Source organism: Talpa occidentalis, unplaced genomic scaffold, assembly GCF_014898055.3.
Source record: "Talpa occidentalis isolate TD23 unplaced genomic scaffold, MPIMG_talOcc4v2.1 talOcc4.17, whole genome shotgun sequence".
NCBI classification, from domain to species: Eukaryota; Metazoa; Chordata; class Mammalia; order Eulipotyphla; family Talpidae; genus Talpa; species Talpa occidentalis.
Window position 1 is genome coordinate 3,931,005 of NW_023601754.1, and position 24,097 is coordinate 3,955,101.

The 24,097-nt window shown below is 38.1% G+C and overlaps 1 protein-coding gene across 7 annotated transcripts in view; it reads left to right on the forward strand.

Annotated features, from left to right (window-relative positions):
- CHD9 (chromodomain helicase DNA binding protein 9) overlaps positions 1-24,097 on the forward strand; it is a 184,272-nt gene that overhangs the window by 62,069 nt on the left and 98,106 nt on the right. For all 7 annotated transcript variants that reach the window (XM_054696865.1, XM_054696866.1, XM_054696863.1 and 4 more), the window contains exon 2: positions 1,450-3,072. In XM_054696865.1, the coding sequence (XP_054552840.1) occupies positions 1,615-3,072 (1,458 nt within the window). In that variant the 5' untranslated portion in view covers positions 1,450-1,614. The remainder of the gene's footprint in view (positions 1-1,449; positions 3,073-24,097) is intronic.

The window sequence follows — 24,097 nt, forward strand, 5'->3', positions numbered from 1 at the left end:
AGCACAAATAATATGTATTGATAATAGTCTGTTTACTCATCTGTCTGCTTCAGAGATCAGTTACTCATTATCCCTGTGACTGGATTTGTCTATCAATAAATGTCTATTGCATGAATAAATAGTAAAATTGCTTTCTTAATAAAAATTTCCACTGCTTCCCATATTTTAGATAAGCCTCATTTGCTACTTTTGTAATAAACTAATATGTTGAGCAAAACCCTCCATTTGTAGTTCTCTGTGCAAGATAGTGAGGACAGAACCATAAATTACCTTTGTTAAAAATGGAATGATAAAACTGGAACAAAATTAACTAGTCACTCCATGTAACCTTCGATCCTTTCCATACAAAACTGCCTGTATGTGGTCATTTTCCCTCTCGCTACTGTAAGACATATATTACTTAGCTCAAGCTATTGTTTTTGTCTCAACTTGATTATCAGTATACATTTATTCAGATAGGCTAGTGAATGTAATAAATGTGTACTTCAAATGATTTAAGTGGGGGACTTAGGGAAAGTGATGAGCTTAACTGTTACTGGGAAGGTCGCTTGCTTTTGCTTTGTGGGTATCTCCATCAGTTTGCACTCAACAATGCAGAGTGAAGATGAGCAAGAAGGTGGTGGCATCGCTGTGTGGGAACATTCCCAGGGTATCCCATGTCTGTGTGTGTTGGGTGACCAAGGGCCTGACATTTTTGACAGCTTATCATGACCTCATGAAATTACTCTTCTTGATGTATTTCCACATATAGCTATGAAATAATAGATGCATGTGCAAAAGATCATGGCACACTGATTTGAGATGTATTGATGACAGGCTGCTTGGGAAGTGTAACATACCTATTTTATACCTGCTTGAGCTGCTGGGGAATGATTGCCATTTCATGGTATGAGGGAGACAGACATACTATTCTCAAGTTTATATTGTGTTGTTATAATATATGAACATAATATGCATTTTTACTTGTAAATGCATACAGTCATACTCCCAGCAGGAAGCTTCTTTTCCTTGTTGGGAATATTAATGAGTTATTTGCAGTGAATTGTACAAATAAGCACTGAGATTTTATGTTTTTAAATCATATCTAAATTTTTTAAATTCTTTTTAAAATTTATTTATGCATACATATAAGAACTGGGGTACAGGCCGGTGGTATGGGGTGGGTGAGAGGATTCACCAGAGACAGAGTGGGGAACATAACAGGCAGAATGACTGAAGTACACTGCTGAGGGGAGCAGTGGGTGAGTCAGGAGAGGTCTGCTGCACCATGTGGGTTGCTCCCTGGCTGGCCAGAGATCGAACTTGTGCTGCAGTGGCTGCGGATAGCTTCATAGCTTGAGTCTTAACCCCTTGTGCCACCAGGAATGCCCTCATATCTAAATTTTGTTTTTAGAACTGTCGTGAATACTCATTATTAAACTTTAATTGCTTTTGTTCTTGTTTTCCTAGGATTCTGACACTTCATGACATGTCATTATCTAGAGCAATAATGGACATTGACCTGTTTCGGATTAGCTGATGACCTTCAGAAATGATCGAATAATAGCACCTCCAGAGAGGCTGAATACACTCCATTTGGAGTGAGCAGCCCATATTGTTCCTGAAGTTTTCAAGATGACAGATCCAATGATGGACTTTTTTGACGATGCCAATCTTTTTAGTGAGACCTTGGAAGGTTTATCAGATGATGCATTTGTACAACCAGGACCTGTTTCGCTAGTTGACGAATTGAACTTGGGTGCAGAATTTGAACCTTTGCACATAGATTCACTGAACCATGTTCAAGGTACTCCAACACATCAGAAGATGACTGATTATGAACAGTTAAATCAGTATGAGTCAATGAAATTTCATCAAGTTAATCAATCTTTTGGTAGCCCAGCTGAACATGTGTTATCGCCACACTCCCAGTTTAACTGTTCTCCAATTCACCCCCAAAACCAACCCAATGGTTTGTTTCCAGATGTAGCAGATGGCAGCCCAATGTGGGGCCATCAGACAGCTACTAGCATTTCAAGTCAAAATGGGTCTCCTTTTCACCAACAAGGACATTCTCACTCTATGCATCAAAGTAAAAGCTTTGTATCCCACCCTGACTTTGCCTTATTTCAGGCCAATGAACCACAAACACAGTGCACTTCACTACGCTCGCAACAAAACAGAAATAATCTTAACCCAGGGCAAAATTCTCTTAGCCAGTCAAAAAGTTTTATGGATGTTAATGTTTCTGGTCCCCACAGAGTCAGTGTTAACCACCCACCACAAATTACCAACGCATCGACTTCACAACAGTCACTTTCAATGCCACAGTTTTCTCAAACGTCCAATCCTTCAGTGCACTTTCTCAAGTGTAGTAACCATCAAGAAGGAAATTTTAATGGACATTCTCCAAATATGACTCCTTGTTCCGTCAGTAACTCCCAGCAGTTTTCTTCCCATTATTCCTTTTCCAGTAATCATGTGTCCCCAAGCAGTCTTCTTCAGGCCTCTGCGGTTCTTGCACCGAATCATGCAAATCAGACTCTATCTGATTTTACTGGAAGTAATTCCTTTTCACCTCATAGGGGACTCAAGCAAGAATCCTCTCAGCATATGCTAAATCCGAATACGTCGTTGAATTCAAATAATTTCCAAATGTTGCATTCATCACATCCTCAGGGTAATTACAGCAATTCAAAATTATCTCCTGTGCACATGAACTTCCCAGATCCTGTTGACTCAGGAACTCAAATGGGCCATTTCAATGATCACGTAGAAACAAATGGGTTTTCATCTTTAGACGAGAATTTACTTCATCAAGTGGAGTCACAAGCTGAGCCGTTCACAGGACTAGACCCCGACGACCTCCTTCATGAGGGTCTCCTTCCCCAGTTTGATGAGTCAGCGTTTGGGCAAGATAATTCAAGTCATGTTTTAGATCACGACCTCGATCGGCAGTTTGCGTCACACCTTGTAACCCGGCCTTCCGACGTGGCTCAAACTCAGTTGCATAGTCAGGCTCGGAGCTGGCACACCTCCCTTTCCAATCATCAGCACCTACATGACAGAAATCGCCTGTGTTTACAGCGACAGGTATGTGGTTCTGTTATTTTGGTGATTTGCGGTGGAGAGTTTTTACTCATTGAGATTGAGGTTCTTTTATAAGACATATTTAAAATTTCTCAAACTCATTAATTCTGTTAATGAATATAAAGATGCTGATATGAATTTATGTTGCTTTCATAATGCTTTTGAATGTGGTTCATTGATTGCTGAAAGCATTAGACTTTAACTTCTTTGTTTAGAAAATGGTACGGTTTTAAGACACCTTGTGACTTTCTGTTGAGATTGCCTTGAACAGAAAGATATTATCAAAGATAAAAAAACTTAATAACTACAATAAAATGGGAAACAAAATTCAGTTTTGAGTGTTTCAGTTTTACTTGTTAAGAAACTTTTAATGATAATACTTGATGCTGACAAATTTACAGTGCAGTTGGAGCTAATATGGCCTTGTTAATTGACACACATATTTTGGATAGCAATTTGGTGTTACATGTGCGTGTAAAACTATTTTACTATAATAATCCAACAATAGCCCAGATTAGCAAAAGTACTCTACCCAAAAATATTTGTTACTTATATCTATGATGGAAGACTAGAATAGAATAAATTATCATCATAGCTATCGTAGATGGACTACTTCGTGCTTTTAAAACACTTGCATTGAGAATCCGTTAATGATGGAGAAAAATCATAATTCAAAGTTATGGTTCTAGGCGGCCACCCTCCTGCCCACCTCGGCCTTGCTGGTGCTGAACCAACCTTCTGCCTTTGCAGAACTGCAGCGGCAGCCCTCCTCCAAGACTCCTGCCTGCTTGTGTCTGTGCAAGCATCCTTGACTTCCCTTCCCTTTTTATAATAAGTCTGTCCTTTTGAATTAAAAAAGAAATTATGGCTACAGTAAAGTGGTTAAGAGTGTAGACTCTAGTACCAGACCACCTGGGTTAGAATCTTGGCTCCTGTTACTTATTATCTGTGGGAGTTCTAGCAAGTTAAATCGTTTCTGCGTGTCTCATTTGCTTCATCTTTAAAATGTGGAATAATAATAGGATCTACCTAATAGGGTTTTGGTAAGAATTAAGAGTTACTACATGTAAAAGTGCTTAGAACTGTGTCTGGCATATAGTAAGCACTCAATAAATGCTTTTATAATTGTACTTTTTTCATAGTATGATAGTTTGTTTATGAAAAATTACTGGAGGAATATAGATTGTTGTAGGATAGTGCAGTTACTTTACTTTTTATAGTTTTTATCATGAAAACAGTACTTTTATAAGATTTACTATATATTGTGTTATTTTTCTTGAAATATTGTTAAATTAAGGATTCATAAAATGCTTTAATACCTTGGTTACCGTTGAGATTCAGTGGCCAGTGAAGAATCCCACAGTTCTTTAAGTATTTAGGGACCTTTTTTTTCAAATTTTTTTCATTGAGATGACATTGGTTCAGGACACGGTATGACTCAGAGGAAGGTTCACACCTCCTCAGATGTATGTCGCCACCCCACGCCTACCACCAGAGTTCACACAGTCCTTTCTCCTCGGCCATCGGGCCACCCCCCTTCCTTCCTCCTACACCTCTCATGGCCTCAGTTCTGTGGTCATACTTCTGGGGTTTGTTTTAGTTAAGTTTTATCAGTTTAGGGGCTGTTGTTTTGTTTTGTTTTGTTTTGCTTTTTTCATCTCAAGGCCTTGAACTATTTCGAAAAGGTAAAATCATTATCTTTTCTATTAGGTTAACTTTCGTTCTATTTCAAGCGGTTTTTCCAGTACATATTTTGGGATTGTCTAGATAGATTTTAAGAGACTTAAAAGGTTCTTGTACATTCTGCCCCTCCCCTTCCTTTTGTGTCTTGAGTGGAATATTATGATTTTGCTCCCTCTACTGGAAGAGGGTCAAGGCGGACCCTGGGAAAGACCTGCTGGGAAAAACCTGCACTGATGAACACAGGGTTCTTTATCCACTATGTATGTAGATTTCTGACTAGTTTGATCTGCATATGATTAAAGTTATGAAACTTGACATCTACTAATTTTGCTTTTTCTAAGATCTTATCATCATTAAATTTTTTTAAAGATTTATTTTTGAAAGGTTCAGCGCGGTAAAGAAAAGGAGAGCCAGGCTACATTTCTCAAAGGGAGGGAAAGTTTATTGCGCCCAGGGCGGACCTCACAGACCCAAGGCGGGGGTCAGTGGAGTCTCGCACGTTGTTAGGGGGAAGCAAGGTTTTATAGGGCGAGGAGAGGTCAGGTGGGTAGTTGGGCTTCTATGGCGGGAAAAGTTTGTAGGGCAGGTAGAGGATTTTTGTCTGAGAAGAGACTCATAGGGGGAGGGAGGAGGCTCATTGTCCTCCAGGCAGGTATCTGCATTCCTGCCCCCCAGGTGGGCTTCCTGGTTGGCTCCTGCATTCCGGCCCCCTGAATGGACCTTTCAATTTTTATTTATTTATGCACAGAAGAGATGGGGGACAGGCCAGAGATGCAGGGAGTGAGAGGACTCACCAGAGACAGAGCTGGGAGCAGAACAGGCAGACTGACTGAAACACACTGCTGAGGGGAGCAGGGGTTGAGTCAGGAGAGGTCTCCTGCGCTATGTGGGTCAGCTCCCTGGCTAGGGATCGAACTTATGCTGCAGTGGCTGCTGGTAGATTCATAGTGCTGAGACTTAACCTCTTGTGCCACCAGAGAGGTCCTGGTCTGATAAATTTATTATTTTATTTACTATTTAACTTTTTTTTCACTCTTTTTCCTGAAGTTAGGGAAAATATTACTTATTAACTGTTTTTAAAGAGAAAACTACAGGTTTCAACAGTTGATGTAAGGTGCATTTTAAAATATTGAATATTTTTCTGATTAAAAATGTGATACATCATTATTATTAAAAACTGGACCAAATTAAAACAAACTGATGAAAAATAAGTTACTTGTAATATCACTATCAAAAGATACCACTGTTGACTTGTTTTTTAATTTTACAGTGCAATCCACTCTCTCCCTGGCCCTTCACCTTTGTATTTTTGCGTTTTTAAGAACTGCTTTCTACAAAGCACTGTGCTGAATATTTAACATGTATTAATATACTGATCCCTCACAACAATCTTTTATTTGATATGGTTATTTCCTTCAGCTTCCTTGGGAGGAAACTAAGGTAATACACCCCAGATTACACATTCAATATGGAGATAGCCAGTGGCCAGGTTGCATTAAAAACAAATTAGACCCCATATATGTGTTTTTACACGCCTATGTTACAGGGCAACTCCAGTGTGAAATGGGGAAATTTATGGAATTTTAGCCAGTTCTGAAATACGATCTTGTTATTCAACTGCATACTATTGCTTTAGAGGAGTTGAGCTTTGCACTGTCTGCCAGGATTAGAATAACAGAAACTCCAATTAACAGTAGCTTTAAGGCTATTGACCTCTTGCATGCATACTTAAGGGTGAGGGGAACAGGAAGTGAATTCCAGGGGTGGAGAAGAGGCAGCAGTTGGTGAGAAATTTGTGGATTAGTGCAGTGCATGAAGAGCATGAGATTGAAGCCAAACTTCAAAGTAGGTCTAACAAAATTTTGTGATATCTACTTGTATTGATGAAGTGATTTCCAAATACCTTAGAGCACACAGTCATTTACTTATCGATATTACAGTCTGAAGTTGAAAATAATGTATTAGAAAGACGAGCCATCAAACTCTTCCTGTCAAGACAGCAAGAATACCGAGTTGTTTTGGAATGCTTAATTATGCACAGTAAGGTTTCTTTATTTGGGTAACTACACTTAAATAATTTTAAATTAAGGAAATATTTTTACACAGTATGTTGTGGTAATGGATGGGAAGAGATAGCAAACACGTAGGAAGCGCAGACTAGTTTTCAAAAGTAAATTCTGATACTATGTTATGGTCAACCATGAAAATAATACCTCCACATTTACTATACAAGTAATGCCTTATAAATAATGAACAGTACAGGTTTACACCAATCATTTCATGGGATATTAGAATTTTAGAGCTGGACAGGCATTTATGCAATCCTCAGATACAAAAGAAAAACAGTACTAGAGTTCAGGTCTTGCATGCTGTCATGTAACTAGTTAACAGATTCCTTTGTAGGTTAAACTGTAGGTTTAAGGGTAATCAGAAATGACTGTGGATACCAAATGTTGTTGGACACTTACATTTAATATGCAGTGTTGTAAAATACATTTATAACTGGTTGTCTCCAAATTGAGAATTTCTTTTTAAGTTTATGTGTGTGCGTGTGTATGTGCCTGTGTGTGTAGCTTTTAATCTTAAGTTTTAAACTTGCTTTCGTGTTTAAAAATAGACCCTTATTGTATCTTATCAAGTGTAGGTGTAAATTGTATATATGGGAGTGAATTGTTTTTTGTTTTTGTTGTTTGTTTTGTTTTTATTTACTTATTTATTTTTATTTATTTATACAAGCACTGGGTACAGTCAGAAGCGCGGGAGGGTGAGAGGATTCACCAGAGCCAGAGCGGGGAGCAGAGCAGGCAGAAGGACCGAGTACACTGCTGAGGGGAGCAGCGGGCGGCAGGAGGGGTCTGCACGCCATCTGGGACCCTCCTCTGGTGGCCGGGGAGCAGCCGGGGATCGAACCAGCGCTGCAGAGGCTGCGGGCCACAGGGGAGGCCCGGGAGTGAATTGTTTTTATCTGTGTTTTGGAAATGTTATGTTCTTGCTACTTTTATTTGTTCCGTATTGACTAGATACCTACCATGTGTGAAAGAATACGCTGGATGCTGTAGTTGTAAAGATGAATAAGATGCTATGGTCCTTTGCATTGGAAGAATTCAAATTGAAAATAAGTTATACCTTCCTATTGATCTGTAGCATAACTTCAGAACGGTGCTCTCTTTGTTTCTGATTCACTCTTAGATTAACAGTGATTTCTAGCCCTTTCTCATAGCGCCTTCCAGCTAAGTGGTTTGGACTGAGTGATTTACAAACAGAAATAGTAATTTCTTTGATCCACCCTCCTCATATATTTCTCATATGTTTCTAGATCTGTTCTTTGTTTCATGACCTTTTGGCAAGCTGTAGTAATTGTATTCCTCACATGATATGCCCAGTGTGGTGTCTTCCGTGCTCATGTACTGCAAGCGTGTTTGAGGGCCCATGTTTTTTTTTTTTTTTTTAAGTGACAACCAAGGGAGCAGGGGCTCTTTTGAACTTACTCTACTTGAATTTATTACAAACTGTTGTGAAACTCTTACAAAATTGTGTTGTACGACTCAACTTTGAGCATTATTTTTTTTGTCAAAAAAAAAATAACTAGTTACTGAGAGATATATTAACTTATTACATTGCTAGATCAATTTCCAAGGTTTTATGTTCTGTATACCTCAAGTGACAGTGAGACTTTGTAATTTTTTAAATGATCAACATTAAGAATGTAATTAGAGATAGAAATGTTAGGGGGAAAAGGATGTCCCAAAGCAAATTCCATATAGGCTTTGTGGACTCCACCCCCACCCCAGGTCAAAGCTAAAGACACTGGGAACTCCAAAGCCCATCACCACCAAAGGGAAGGTGGCTGGGACCTGAGGGTGGGGTTAAGCAGCCAGGTGGATACAAAAGGCAGACACGTGGGCTTTGGGGGTCTCTCCATTTTTGGGCTCTTGGCCAGCAGCAGCGTCCGGTCAGCTCTGAGAGTGACTTTGGGGTTTCCAGGTCGTTGGATCGGGTAGGACGCATTAAAGACTTTATTTCCCTATTTTCTCCCTGAGTTGTACATTTTCCTTATTTCCTTTTCTCTTGTAAATAAACCTTTTATTAACCCTTTTGCATGTGTCTGCAGTAGAGTATTCATAAGTCTCTTTAAAGCGCCTGGGTGAGGACCCACAGCCAGGAACCCGTTTAATATCGGGGTTGCTCTATAACAGAAACAGTAACAGTATTTACATTTTTTTAAGTGTGTTTACTTACTTGTGCCTTTTTTTTTTTTTAATAACCTGGGGTATATACAAGTTGGTATTAACTTTCAGAATTTACAGGTCAAGTATTTGAGGCATCAAGACAGATGGCTAGCAGAAATGATTTAGCAGAAACTTGCCTCTAAATTCTTTGTTTTTCACTGCACAGGTTGGTACCTTACAATCATTGCTGCAGAAACAGCAAACTATCATTGAGCACCTGCTTTTTATTTTTCAGATACCCTTAAAAATTTTCACATTGCTCTCCTTAGAAAGGTAGACTGTCCTGCAGAAATACAACTTTCATCACAAAAACTAAATACCACTTTTCCTTTTGTAATTAGTAACTGAAATTTTTCTATAAGGAAAATTTCTTGAGTGTGGGGTTATTGTGAATGAAGAGGCTATGAACATTTGTGTATGGCTTTGTGAGGACTGTAGGAATGGCTGAGTCACTTGATAGGTAGATATTTAACTTTTTTAAGAAACTACAAAATATTTTCCAAGTGGTTGCACCACTTGACATTTCCACTAGCAGTGTTGGGTTCTTCTTGCTCCCTCTGTCAACACTTTGTGTGTTCAGTCTTTTTAACTTTAGCCATTCCTGTGCATGGGCGGTGAGAGAGGTAAGACCCAAATAACAAAAACACTTGATGCCCCAAAGTGAAAACATCTATTTTGATTTTAATTTGCATTTTCATAGTGATTTGTGATATTGAATATACTTTTATGTGCTTGTTGCACTGGTGGAGTTTCTTTTCACAGAAACATGTTTAAACAGGCAAAGTCTCTTTTTAAAAAATGTACATTTTTTTGTGCAGTTATGAATAATAATAAAAATACAAATAGCCAATAAATGGTGATCTGTTAATACTCATGTTCATGGCTTTGTATATATTTTTAATTCTGTGAGGTAGATCTTATCATCTGCCCTTTTTAAAGATAAGAGCTTGAAGCACAGGGTGGTCAAATAGCTTGTTCAGGGCCCTACAGCTGGTGCATGGCAGAGCAAGGTTGAGATACAGACAGCAGTGCTTGACTACCCTTGTTGCCTTAGAGTATAGAATATGGAAGCTTTCATTTTCGATTGCCATGTATCAGTTGCTATTGTCATGTATCTGTTTCTTATAGCATTGTAGCAAATTATCACAAATTTGATATCCTCAACACAAATGTATTATCTTACTTCCTGGAAATCAAAAGTCCCAAGTGCATTTCTCTGAACTAAAATCAAGATATTGGCAGTACTAAATCTCTAGAAACTCGAGGGAAGAATCCCTTTTCTTCCAGTTTATGGAGGCTGCCTGCATTCTGTGACTTGTGTCCCCTCTCTCCTCAACTGCAGCAGTGGCTGCTGAGCCTCTTTCATTGCATCATTCTGTTATCTGCCTCTTCCATTTCTCAGGACCCTCATGATTACCCTGGGCTACAGAGGCAATTTAGGATAATACCCCCCTGTAGGCCAGATAATTAACAATCTTAATTCCATTGTCAATCTGAAATTTCTCCCTTTCCACATAATTAAACAGCACTGAAGTCTGGGAATTAGAATGTTTTGGAGGTCATTATTCTGCCTACCACAAGTCATGAGACCAGTTAGGAGATATTCCTTTAACTGAAAGATGCATTTACAAGGTCCTGTTTTATTACTTTACGGCCCTCCCATTATGAAAGACCTGTTGTTGTTTTTTAAAGATTTATTTATGTATGCATACAAGAGCTTGGTGCAGGCCAGAGATGTGGGGGTGGGGGTGAGAGGATTCAACAGAGACAGAGTGGGGAGCAGAACAGGCAGACTGACTGAAATGCACTGCTGAGGGGAGCAATGGCCGAGACAAGAGAGGTTTGCTGAGCTGTGTGGGTAGCTCCCTGGCAGGGATTGGATACTCCCTGCTGCAGAGGCTGCGATAGCTTCCTAGTGCTGAGACGAACCCTTTGTGCCACCAGGAAGGAAGGCCTGAAAGGCCTGTTGGAGTTTCTTATCCTCCTTATCTCTCCACTAGTCTCTCTTCTGCTTCCCATGCTAAGATCTCCTTAGTGGTCTAAAGTGCAGTGATCTAAAGCTGAGCACCTGGAAACAGTTTCTAATTTCTAAGTAATGCATATTCAAGTGATTGAAATAAGCTCAACAATTTTTGAATAAGACCAAATTTTCATTCATTCTACATTACTTAGTAAGCCTCTGTCCTATACCAGGGTTGTGCTGGGTACTTTTCATATGAAATCCCATCTTATCCTCACAGCAACCTTACTTTATAAATGAAGAAACTACTTTTAAGGTACCATAGCTTATAAGTCACAGACCTAATATTTGAAGACAGTATTCTTCATATTTGAGTAGTCACTATTAAGAAAAAGATCAAGGGCATTATTTTAAAATACATACTCTGGTATTTTTACTTATTTTGACAATTACTTATAATATGTATTGCAAAATAATTCTGTATAATTTCAAGTTAAATCACAGGCATCTTAGAATTATAGTGCCATAGCACCATTTTTTATCAGATAACCAGATTTCCAAAGTGGTGCTGTATTTTGTTTTGTAAAAATACCATCGTTGGCTCCATTCCTCTGCATCATGTGTTTTCAGCACTTTGTAAATGCTTATCAGGTGGTTGAATCACTTACTGAATTGAGCCGTAATGACTAGAAAGCTGAATTCATGAATTTTTGTCATCAAACAAATGAGTTATTTGTCAAGGAGAGGAGCTGAATAGTTTTTATCTTTTTTCTTGGCACTAGTCATTTGTTTCTCAGCTCCAGTGTGGGCAGCAGCTCTTTCGAGATGGATTTTCACATGTAAGTTTCTTTGATAAAGTGGGAAAAGCACTGAATTCACTGAATTTGGAGTCAAACTGGGTTTTAATCCTGGTTCTATAATCAGCTACGATAGTGCTCTTGGTCAAGTTGCCTTCTCGGGCAGCTCTCTCACCTAAAGTATATGGATATATATTTTTGACATTTTTGATGAGTAAATGTGAAAATTAATTGGAAATTGTGTAAAATTGTAAAATTACTTTGTTCAATAATGATGATTCCTTGCTTTAAGAGTTTTTATTTTTAGTCCTCGAAGGAAGTTTTATTTTATTATTTAAAATTACTATTATACATAAACTTTTGTACATTTTCTCATTGTCAGGGTAATATCTTTGAGAAGCAATTGTCTTGTACACTAAGTACCTCTCACACTGAGTACCTCTCTACCATTCTTGAGATCAGGTGCCTTGCCTTTGTTTTAATATGATTTCTTTCAAAATTCCTTTTTCCTGTAGGGAAAATCTTGGTTAATTTTGGGGTAGGTTGAAGGCATTTGCATAACTAGAGAAGACACATGAATTGCTAAGAGTCTCTTTTAGATATTGTTATTTTTGAAGAGATGGGAGAACCAGAGATTACAAATATTTGAAGTTTGTTTTAGTGATGCACTAAGCGATATAGATGATAGTATTTCGGTGGGGAGACACCATCTAGACTTGCTGAAATTCAGAGAAGACAAACACTTAACTTTCAGCCTATTTACTTTATGATAGTTATCGTAGTAATATCATTGTTGAAATGGAGATCTATCTAGTGCAGATGAGAGCTGCAGTTCCTAAAGTTTCTCATTTTTGAATTTTAATTTTTGGCTGAAGTGAAGCTATGTACCTTGTACTTGTCATGTAAGACATCATTAGCAACAGTGATGTTGTTATAGGACAGGAAGAGGGTAGCCCAAGCCCGCAAACCTGCCTATTCTAAATGGGTTCTGCCATCCGCCGCATCAACACAAAATAGAGACTTTAATGGGAAGGAACTTTAATAAAACTAGGAAACAATACAGGTAAGGCAAAGAGTCTAGTTTCTAAATGAAGCACCCAAAGTTACCCGTCGTGGGTAAAAGTCCATCTAAATGGGATTGGCCCAGAGCAAGGCCCCAAAGCCTGCCCCAAGTCTAAAGCATCTTCCAGTGGGACCCACAGAAAAGGGCCAGAAACAACCAGACAGCCCGGAAGGAAAAGAGCAAAATCAACATCAAGATAAAAGCTGCCATGGTCACCTCCCCACGGGTCTCACCCACATCTGTGTCACCCAGTCCACGACCAAAAGACAAGTGCAGTTTCTTCACGTGTCTCTAGGCTCCACGCGCCTCCTCCAGGTCTCCTGGCTCCATCCTGCTTCCTTCCTCAGTCTCTTCTGCAGCTTCTCCTCTTCCTGCTCAGCTCCACCCTCCCTTGGGCGGGGCAGGGAACCTCCCCCTTTCCTGGGGACCACCCTGTTACAATGTCACATAGTACTTTTTTGATATACTTAAGAAGAATTGGAAAGATTATATGAAACATAGAAATAAACAGATCAGTTTTAATATTAGGGTTAAAACTGAAAGAATATACATTTTTGCTCAGGTACCATGTAAACTACATTTTCTAACAATAATAGCTCATATGCACTTCTGAATGTGAATTGGACTTGGTGTAGGCAAGGCAGAATGGTTTAAAATTTCTTCTTATATGTAAAACAAGCTTAATGTCTCAGTGTAATATTGAATGAATTAGCATCTAAACACTGTTTAATTCCCTTAGTTGATATAATTCTGAAAAAAAAAAAATTGTTGTGGACTGGTGTCTCTGATTTAAAATAGTACAACAAATATTTTACTATGCATGATTAATTAAGCATGTTTGCTGTCATTACAATTTGCTGCTTTAGCTATGTCAGGATATTTGCTTTTACTGCAAAAAAAAAAAAGTCAATGTACTTATGAGACTACTTTGTTTTTATTTAATGATTTTATTCTTAGTTGGTTACTCTGATTTAGTGTAACTTTAGCGGATAATTTTTTGGAGACATTTTCATGGGAACTGACATCTGGGAAAAGAGTAGCACCCTTTATTTGGTTTAGTGCTATTTGTATTGTCATTCCATAGCATACTTGAATTAAAGCTTCTTATGTTTTAGGTGAGCCAGTTCTTTTTTTATACTCCTGGTTTTAGAAAAACCCTTTATTAATCAGACTTATTTAAATGTACAAGGAATCTGAGCTATAAGGAAGAATCTAACTAATAAATGAAAAATGAATTTTTAATAATTTCCTAAATGAGATTTCATTTATACATGTCCTTAATTCCATTAGTAAAGCATTAAGTATATTAAAGACCTACTTTACATTAAAATTTGTGTGGATTTGCAAATCCCCAATGAGATTAAGTGTTTTAAATTAATATATATGGGGCCTCCCCGGTGGCGCAGCGGTTGAGCGCTGGGTTGCGAAGCTGCCCGTGACTTGCGGCGCCGGTTCGATCCCGGCTGCTCCGGCCACCGGAGAGGGTCCACATGGCGCGCAGACTCTCCTGCCGCCCGCTGCTCCCTCAGCAGTGTACTTCGTCCTTCTGCCTCTGCACCCGCTCTGGCTCTGGTGAATTCTCTCACCCTCCTGCGCTTCTGACTGTACCAGTGCATGTATAAAACAAACAAACAAGTAAATAAATAAATAAAGCATGCCTTTATAAAAAAAAATAATTAATTAATATATATGTATGAACGTGTGACTGTATAAACACGTATATGTGAGGCTATATATATATTAGCGAACATTCTGTTTCTTTTGTAAACACAAGTCCTCATACTCTTTTTATTATTACAATAAAAATGATGTGACCACTTAAAAATAGCAATTTCTAGACTAAGTTTTAATCAACATTATCTGTTGGTATGATTTAAAAATGTAGATGTGCAGAGTGCCTCCCTGGTGGTTCAAGTCTTAGTGCTATCAGGCGATAGCCAGCCACTGCAGCTTGAGCTCCATCCCTGGCCAGGGAGCTACCCACCTAGTTCAGCGACCTCTCCTGTCTTGTCTGCTGCTCCCCTCAGCAGTGTATTTCATTAGATCTGCCTGTTCTGCTCCCCACTCTGTCTCTGGGGAATCCTCTCACCCCCTGCACCTTTGACCTACACTCCAGTTCTTGTATGCATATAATATCCATGCAAATATATAAAATAAATCCTTAAAAAATTTAGCTGTAAAACAAAAGAAGTATAGAAATATACAATACCCATAAATCTACCACTTTGGTTAACAAATGTAATGTTTTTTTCAAATCTTTTTTTTGACATTTTATTTTTTTATTTTTTATTTATTTTATTTTTTAATTTTTTTTTTTATAGAGGCATGCTTTATTTATTTGTTTTGCTGGTTTTTTGTTTGTTTTTTTGTTTACATGCACTGGGTACAGTCAGAAGCGGGAGGGTGAGAGAATTCACCAGAGCCAGAGCGGGAGCAGAGCAGGCAGAGGACCGAAGTACACGCTGAGGGGAGCAGCGGGGCAGGAGAGGTCTGCGCGCCATGTGGGACCCTCCTCTGGTGGCGGGGAGCAGCCGGGGATCGAACCGGCGCCACAGAGGCCGCGCGCAGCTTCGCAACCCAGCGCTCAACTGCGCCACGGGGGGCCTATTTATTTTTTAAACAATATTGCTTCCCCCCACCCTTCAAATTTATTTTAAATTTTAGAAATAAGGCATAATGGATCATGACTGAAATCTCTAGTCCCTTTCCTCTTCTTTCCAGAGCAAACCACTATTCTGAATTTGTAATGTATCTTTTCAGTATGTATTTCTGTAAACTTCATCTTTGAGGTACATATCCTTAACATCTGAAGAGAAAAGGGAAAGAAATGGCAAGGAGAGGAGTGTGTATGTGTGTGTTTGTGTGACTTTATTTAAAAGACAGATTTCATATAAATAAGGGAGATGGTTTTATAGAAATAATATAAAATAGTTTCTATAAATAAGGGAAATAATCATCTATTTAATATCATTGCATGGATGCTTATTTTTCTCTTATAAATACTGAATTTATACATCAAAAAAATAACAAATAGTGACTTTGGAGTTAGGTAGCCTTGGTTTTAAAATTCATTTCTGTTACTTACCAGCTATATAACCACGTAAGTTTGTTGATCTGTCCAAACTTCAGTATCTTTACCCATAAAATATAGATAATATTGATATCAACCATGTAAGATTGTTTTCAGCATTAAAATGAGGTATTTCATATAGTGCTTAGTGTGATACCTTGGCTAAATAATGTCATCTTAACCCATCAGTGTTTTATTACAACCTTGATGAAGAATAACCGATCTCTGCCAATGTTGAATGGAACCATCTTATTTGAGGACCTGATTTTGTTATACAGTTCACTTAAGGTCATTTTTTTCCAAGAACCTATCCATGATATTGTGAGAACTTACTGTGCCTATTCTGTTCTAAACTCTTTTCAAATAGTTTCCTATTTAAGCTTATAACAATCACTGAAAGAGATAGGTGTGACATTAAAAGAAAGGATGTGTATGTAGTGACCTGTGGTTAGTTATTTTTAAAGACAGGGAAATACCTTTAATGGATAGATGGTACTTACAACAGTGAAAGAAATTTAGGAATTTAGTTGGGTTTATGTGTGTGATCTTTAATGCCAGGCGAAGTGAGGACTTGGGATGGAGGAAACCCTAGTAAGAACTATATCATGTTAGCCTAGTAATAAAGTGGAACAAAACAAAAAGGTCTACAGACAATTGAGAAATGTGAAGCTGGAATTCAGAAAATAGATGTTTTGGAAGTACCTGCTACAAAATGACAGTTAAAGGTATGAGGCACCATAAGATAACTGAAGTTAGAGGGTATGGCATGAGAAGATGGAGTTTTGGTCAGAACACTGGGGAACTTATACCTTAGAGCAGGAGGAAGAAGAACCAAGACAATAAAGAAAAGAATAACCAGATCCAAGATTCTGAGGTGTTCTTGAATTCATTGAAATGGATTCCAGGAAAAATGATGAGCAACAGTGTCAAAAATTAAAAGATATTGAACAGGGTAAAAACAGATATTGACTGGTATGAGAAGTATTTGTTACTTTCATGAAAGGTTTTTTTGTAGATTATGGAAGAATAGGAACCAAATTTAAAGGGATTTGTAAAGGATAAGGAAGCATATCATCTACATCACTCTTTTGAGATGTCCAGAATGAGAGGAAAAAGAAAGAGGAGCGTATTCTTGAAACTGAAAAGATGAGAAAGGTAGAAATAGGTATTTTTAATTTGAGTGTGTGTGTGCGTGTGTGTGTGTGTGTGTGTGTACACTCTAAACTTCTAGGAATATGATACGTAGTGTCCTAAATTAGTATTGAAAGCTTCTGATTCTGTTTTGGCAAACTGTGAAGACATGATGTATTTATACAGAAGAAATTAATCTTGGTGCTTTATGCATTTAACCTAATGTTGCCATGTACTTGGGTAAGTTACCACTTTCAATCTGACCTAAAGGTCATGTAGAAATATTCTAGGAGTGAAGCAAGCCTCTTTTAATTAACAGGGGAATTGCTTGGTATTTAACTGATTAAGTAAAATAATGTATTAGAAAAAGGAAACATGGTTGTTTAAATTTTATAGTACTACTTTGCAAGAATAACAATGTAAATTTCAGTGAAATTTAGTAATCCTCAAGAAAGCAATGAGAATATTTATTTTCCTTTCATAGAATTCATTATTTAAAAAATAGCTCTATTAAGATAAAATTCACATACTGTATCACCCATTTAAGGTTACAATTCATTGATCTTTATTATATTCACAGAATTGTGGCTCTATTACCAAAATCCACTTTAGAGCATTCTTATCACCCTTAAAAGAGACCCATGACTTTTAACACTCTCCATTTTCTTCCAGCACCCAAAACCTAGACTGGAGATCTCCTATTTGGAATTTGCCCATTCTGGACATTTCCAAAAGATGGAATCTTACAGTATCTCTTTGCGGTGAGAGTCATTTAGCAGGTTTTCAAGGTCATGTATGTTATAGTATGTATTGGCCTATCTTTGCTTTTGTTGCCATGTGTATATCCAACAATTTGTTCGTCCATCCCTCAGTGATGACTATTGGGTTGTTCACACTTTTCCTCTGTTATGAAGAATGGTACTACACATGTTCACATACAGGTTTCCATTTTTCTTGGATATATACCTAGAAATGGTGTTGCTGGGTTGTATGATAATTCCATATTTAACCTTTTAGTAACTGTCAGTCCGTTTTCCAGTGCAGGTGTTCCATTTTACTTTCCCACCAGCAGAGTAAGGGTCCCAGTTTCTCCATACTTGTCAACATTTGTTATTACCTGCCTGTCTGACGATGGCCATCCTGATGGTTGAGGAGTGAGTGGTACTGCGTTGTGATTTTGATTTGTATTTGGCCTGACTCCTTGGTGGGCTGATGTTGAGCATCTTTTCATGGGTTTATCTGCCGTTTGTGTATCTTCTTTTGGAGAAGTACCTGTTCAGATCTTTTGCCTATTTAAAATTTGGGTTGTGGGCCTCCCCGGTGGTGCAGCGGTAGAGCCCTGGGTTGCGAAGCTGCCCGCGACCTCTGCGGCGCTGGTTCAATCCCCGGCTGCTCCCCGGCTGCTCCCCGGCCACCGGAGGAGGGTCCCACATGGCGCGCAGACCTCTCCTGCCGCCCGCTGCTCCCCTCAGCAGTGTACTTCGGTCCTTCTGCCTGCTCTACTCCCCGCTCTGGCTCTGGTGAATTCTCTCACCCTCCCATGCTTCTGACTGTACCCAGTGCATGTATAAACAAACAACACAAATAAATAAAAAAATATAAAATAAAATAAAATTGGGTTGTAATTTTATTTGAGTTGTAGGAACTCTTTATAGATTTAGTGCAATTTTAAATATTTTCTTAGGCTTTTTTTTAATGTAAAAGTTCATGTCTTTTGCATATATAGCTTTGCTTCTTGCTTTTAGTCTGAATGCTTTTTATTTGTTTCTCTAACCTTGCATTTCTATGATAAATCCAGTTTGTTCATGATGTATGTATTTTCATTTGTTGTCATGTTTTGAGGATATATATGTCTGTACTGAATAAAAGATACTAGTCTGTAGTTTCAGGTCATTGTTAATGCCAATGTTTACTTTTTTTAAATTTTTAATAGGTCATCCTAAATGATTGCATTAAACTGAACAATTAGCAAAATACCTTTACAGTTTTTGTCCTTTTGTCAGAAAACAGTACAGTTGAATATGTTGTACTTTATTTCATGTCTTATGGGATAATAGGAGAACTATTTATATTAAAATAAATGTTGAGGATATATTATGGTTTCTATTGAGTTAAATATTTTAGGTTTTGTATTTTTTATTACAGGGGTATACTTTAATATGAAAATTTTCATTCCTCATTTTCTTTTTATTTTTAAAAGATTTATTTATTTATTTATTTTTATTTATGCAAGCGCTGGGTACAGTCAGAAGTGCTGGAGGGTGAGGGAATTCACCAGAGCCAGAGCGGGGAGCAGAACAGACAGACTGACAAATACACTGCTGAGGGGAGCAGTGGGCGGCAGGAGAGGTCTGCGCGCCATGTGGGACCCTCACCCGGTGGTCCGGGATCGAACTGGCACTGTAGAGGCTGCGGGCAGCCTGGCAACCCAGCGCTCAACTGCTGCACCACCGGGGAGGCCCTCATTCCTCATTTTCTTATTTAAAGTACTTTTGCCTAGTCTCAAAGCACCAGATTGAACTGTGATTTTTATACCCCTTTCTTCCTGTGTGTGTGCGTGTATATGTAACACACACACACACACACACACACACACACACACACACACAGAAGAATCAACAGACTTTTTGGACACATTCTTCTCCAAAGTTGTTTTAGGCCTCCTTGCAACATGGAAGGATAAATTAATGATTGAATCCCTTTATTGCTGCTGAAGATTACACCAGTTTATATATGAATTTTTATCTGGGGGGGTAGAGATGAGTAGGAGCAAACTTAATCTCTTTCAAATCCTTAAAACATTTTGTGCTTTAAAAATAACCTTTAAAAGCTACAAAAGAGTTGTCTATGCTGAGAATGAAAGGGTTTTCATAATTTTGCCCCAGCCAGTCCATTCAAGTTCAGTTATGACTTAGTTGTCTATGGACTTTTCAGACTTATCATTGATTTTTTTTTTTTTTTTAAGGATTTGAAGATTTATTTATTTATATAGGCACTGGATACAGTCAGAAGCGCGGGAGGGTGAGAGAATTCACCAGAGCCAGAGTGGGGAGCAGAGCAGGCAGAAGGACCGAAGTGCGCTGCTGAGGGGAGCAGCGGGTGGCAGGAGAGGTCTGTGCGCCATGTGGACCCTACTCCGGTGGCCGGGGAGCAGCCGGGGATCGAACCAGTGCTGCAGAGGCTGCGGGCAGCTTCGCAACCCAGCGCTCAACTGCTGCGCCACCGGAGAGGCCCCAGACTTATCATTTAATAAATGATACTTTATAATGTTCCATGAAGGGGAAAATGCAAAGCAGCATCTCCAAATCTTACATTAGTATGCCTTGGCACCTAATATATAGCTTGTAAAATGCTTCTTTATACAAATCTTACTTCATTTGTTATGACTTTGCTTATTCTTAGCTTACACTCTTGAATATCTTCTTATTATCTCTTCATTATAAAAATAAACCTACTCCTAGATGAAGTCTAAGTCTCCTTTGTCATCTGTGGTTCATGCTGATTTAGCTGCTCTGATTATTGTCTTGCTTTCTTCTCTGATACATTAAATATAATATGTGTGTGTGTGTATATATATATATATAGTGTATATATATATATAATCTTTACAATAAAAATATCAACCAGTTTGGGGACAGCATTCAGTCATATTATCTGTCCCCCAAAATGATTATTATAGGGCATATACCTGTATATAATATATTCTTAAATATTTTCTAAATTGGTTTTTCTACAACAAGGAAATAGACTAGCATAAATTTATAGAAATTATGATAATATAATCTAAGTATAGTTTGTAGTGAAATAATTAAAAATAACAAAAACAGGAATTACTAAATAAATAAGTCAGTAAAGTTAATCTGTTACATTTATGCTTACCTGACAAGGACATTTTAAATTTAGTTTCATTTAGGCATAATTTACATGCAATGAAATATACCTATTTTCAGAATAATTTGATGAGTTTGGATAAAATGTATACATCAGTGTAATTGTTACCACTGTCAAGATAGAGAACATTTCCATAACCCCGAAAGCTTCCTTGTTTCCCTCTGCAGACAGTCATCCTCCCGTCCCTGGCCCCAGGCAATCAGTGATCTAATTTCTGTTTCTATAGATTAGTTTTGTCTGTTTTAGATTCCATATAAATAGACTCATATAATGTACGCTTTTATATCTGGCTCTTTTCACTCGCCATAATATTGTTGAGATATCTATGTTATTTCATGCATCAGGGTTTTTTTGAGATATAATTTAAACAAATTAAAAAGTCACTCTATAGTACACGATTCTGATAAATACATACTAGTGCCACTCATCAAGATATAGAGCCTTCCCATACTGTTCCCTGGCCTCCCGCTTCCCCCAACCACTAACTGCTAGAAACCACTGATTTTTGTCCTTCAATTTTTGCTTTTTTGAGAATGCCATGTGGCATGTAGTAATCTTTGAGTCTCGTTTCTTTTACTCAGTGTAATGCTTTTGTGAATCCGTAGTTTGCTTCTTTTAATGGCTCATTAACACTCCACACCTATAGGTATACCACATTGGTAGTTTTTGACTATTATGAATGAGACTTCTTTGAATATTTGAATTCAGTCTTTTGGGTGTATCTGTTTTAATTTCTTTTGGCTAAAACAAAGGAATGAGACTGCTGGGTCATATGTGCCTGTGTGTATGTTTAACTTATAGCAAATTGTGTGTTTTCAAAAGCAGCTGTGCCATTTTATATTCCTACTAGATGAGTATGAGAGGTCTGGTGCTCCCCTCTTCAGTCCTTAGTCTCGTCAGTCTTTAATTGTACCCACTTGATTGGTATCTCATTAGAGACCTAGTTTGTATTTTCCTAATGGATAGTGATATCGAGCGTTTTGTGTGTGTGCGGGGGAAGGCTTATTGGCCAAAACTGCCTATCTTCTTTTGTGAGGAGTCTGTTGGTCTTTCGCACAGTCAGGACAGGGAAAAAGTCAATATTTCTAACATAGCTAAGACCTGGAAAAGAGGTGTGTGTGTCTGCGTGCTTGTACATGTGTGTGCACATGCATGTGCATATGTGTGTGGTTTGTGGTATTGTGTTAGGGGTGGAAGAGATGGGATGGGGTGGGAATTGGAAAACCCAGCAGCAAATTATAAAAAGATGTGTAATTAGACAATTGTGTAGGGTTACAGAGGTCCAGCCACATATAACGTGCATTCCTAAAAGCAGCTGAGTGAGAAAATAGCATCTAGAAATCTGGAGACTATCTGGAGACTTAGGGAGCAATCATAGGGCAAGACTTAAGGACAGCTTCTAGAATTAGGTGGAAGGAACATAAAGACATTAACAAGATTTAGAAGCCTAGTGATATTAGCTTCTTTATATAGCAATTGAGGCCTTAAGAACATTAATCTAAAAAAAAAAAATTAATTTTTTTTTTTTTTTTTTTTTTTTTTTTAGAGGCATGTTTTTTATTTATTTATTTGTTTGTTTGTTTGTTTATACATGCACTGGGTACAGTCAGAAGCGCGGGAGGGTGAGAGGATTCACCAGAGCCAGAGCGGGGAGCAGAGCAGGCAGAAGGACCGAAGTACACTGCTGAGGGGAGCAGCGGGCGGCAGGAGAGGTCTGCGCACCATGTGGGACCCTCCTCCGGTGGCCGGGGAGCAGCCGGGGATCGAGCCGGCGCTGCAGAGGCAGCGGGCAGCTTCGCAACCCAGCGCTCAACCGCTGCGCCACCAGGGAGGCCCACATTAATCTTTTTTAAATACAGGTTTATTGAGATCATTTACATCCAGTAAAATTCATCCTTTTTGGCGTACAGTTCTATGATTTTTTACAAATTGGCAGATCATATAGCCACACCACAAACAAAATGCAGAATAGTGTGAGAGCCCCCAAAACATTCTCTTAACGCTTCTTTGTAGTCAGCCTTCCCCCCAAGCCCTGGCCCTTGGTAACCAGTGATTACTTTCCTTTCCTTGTAGCTTTGCATTTTTGAGAATGCTGCTAGGTAAATGACATGCAATCTGTTGCTTTATTCGTCAGTCTTCTTCCCCTTAACGTAGTGCATTTCTGTTGCACATATCAGTCGTGTGCTCCTTCAGGTTACTGAGTAGCATTCCATCATATGAATGTACCAGATTGTTTTTGAATTCACCAAAGAACACTTGAGTTGTTTCCAGGTTTTGTAAATTATGAATAAATCCTCTGTAAACATTTGTGTACAGGATTTTGTGTTACCATATGTTTTCATTTCTCTTGAGTAAATATGTCAAGGTGGGATTGCTGAGGGTCATGTATTAAATGTATGCTTTACTTTCTAAGACTTTGTCAGAATTGCAGAACCATTTTCAGTCCCACCAGCAGTTTATTGAATTTTACTTGCTCTATTTCCTTTCTACCATTCAACTAAATGTGTAGTGGTAGCTCATTGTGGTTTGAATTTGCATTTTCCTAATATTTAATAATGTATCCTTTCTTGGATTTCTTTGCCATCTATGAATCATCTTTGGTAAAGTATCCGTTCAAATCTTCCATCAATTTTTTAAATTGGAATATTTGTTTTCATATTTTGTAGTTTTAAGACTTCTTTACATAAACACTTTTCTTTATCACAATAATTATCACTAACATTTACTGAGTGTTTATCATATATCAAATACTGTTCTAAGATTCTTTATTGAATTATCTCATTTAAATCCGTAGCAGTCCTGTAAGGTTAGATACCATCATCTCAACATACAGATGATGAAATTGTGCCAAACGCTGCTAGGTTTTAGAGATACAAATTGAGTATGACCTTTGTTTATAAATGACTGTAATGTTCTATGGCAAGTATGCCAATGAAGTTACATAGTAAACAAGAAGTGATACCCAAACTGAGATTTGGAAAGATGTTTACTAGGCAATCTTTTAGAGAAAGATTACTCCAGATACCTCAAACAGTAAATTCAACATTAGTGAAATAATAATTTTTTCAAAACTGAAAGTCGTTCAACATTGCTGGACCATAAAGTAAAACAGGTGCTTTTGGAACTGAAAATACAATTCTCTGTTATTCAGAAACATAAAGACCAAAAATGAGTAGAGACTTAACATTTGTATCAGTTTTCTCT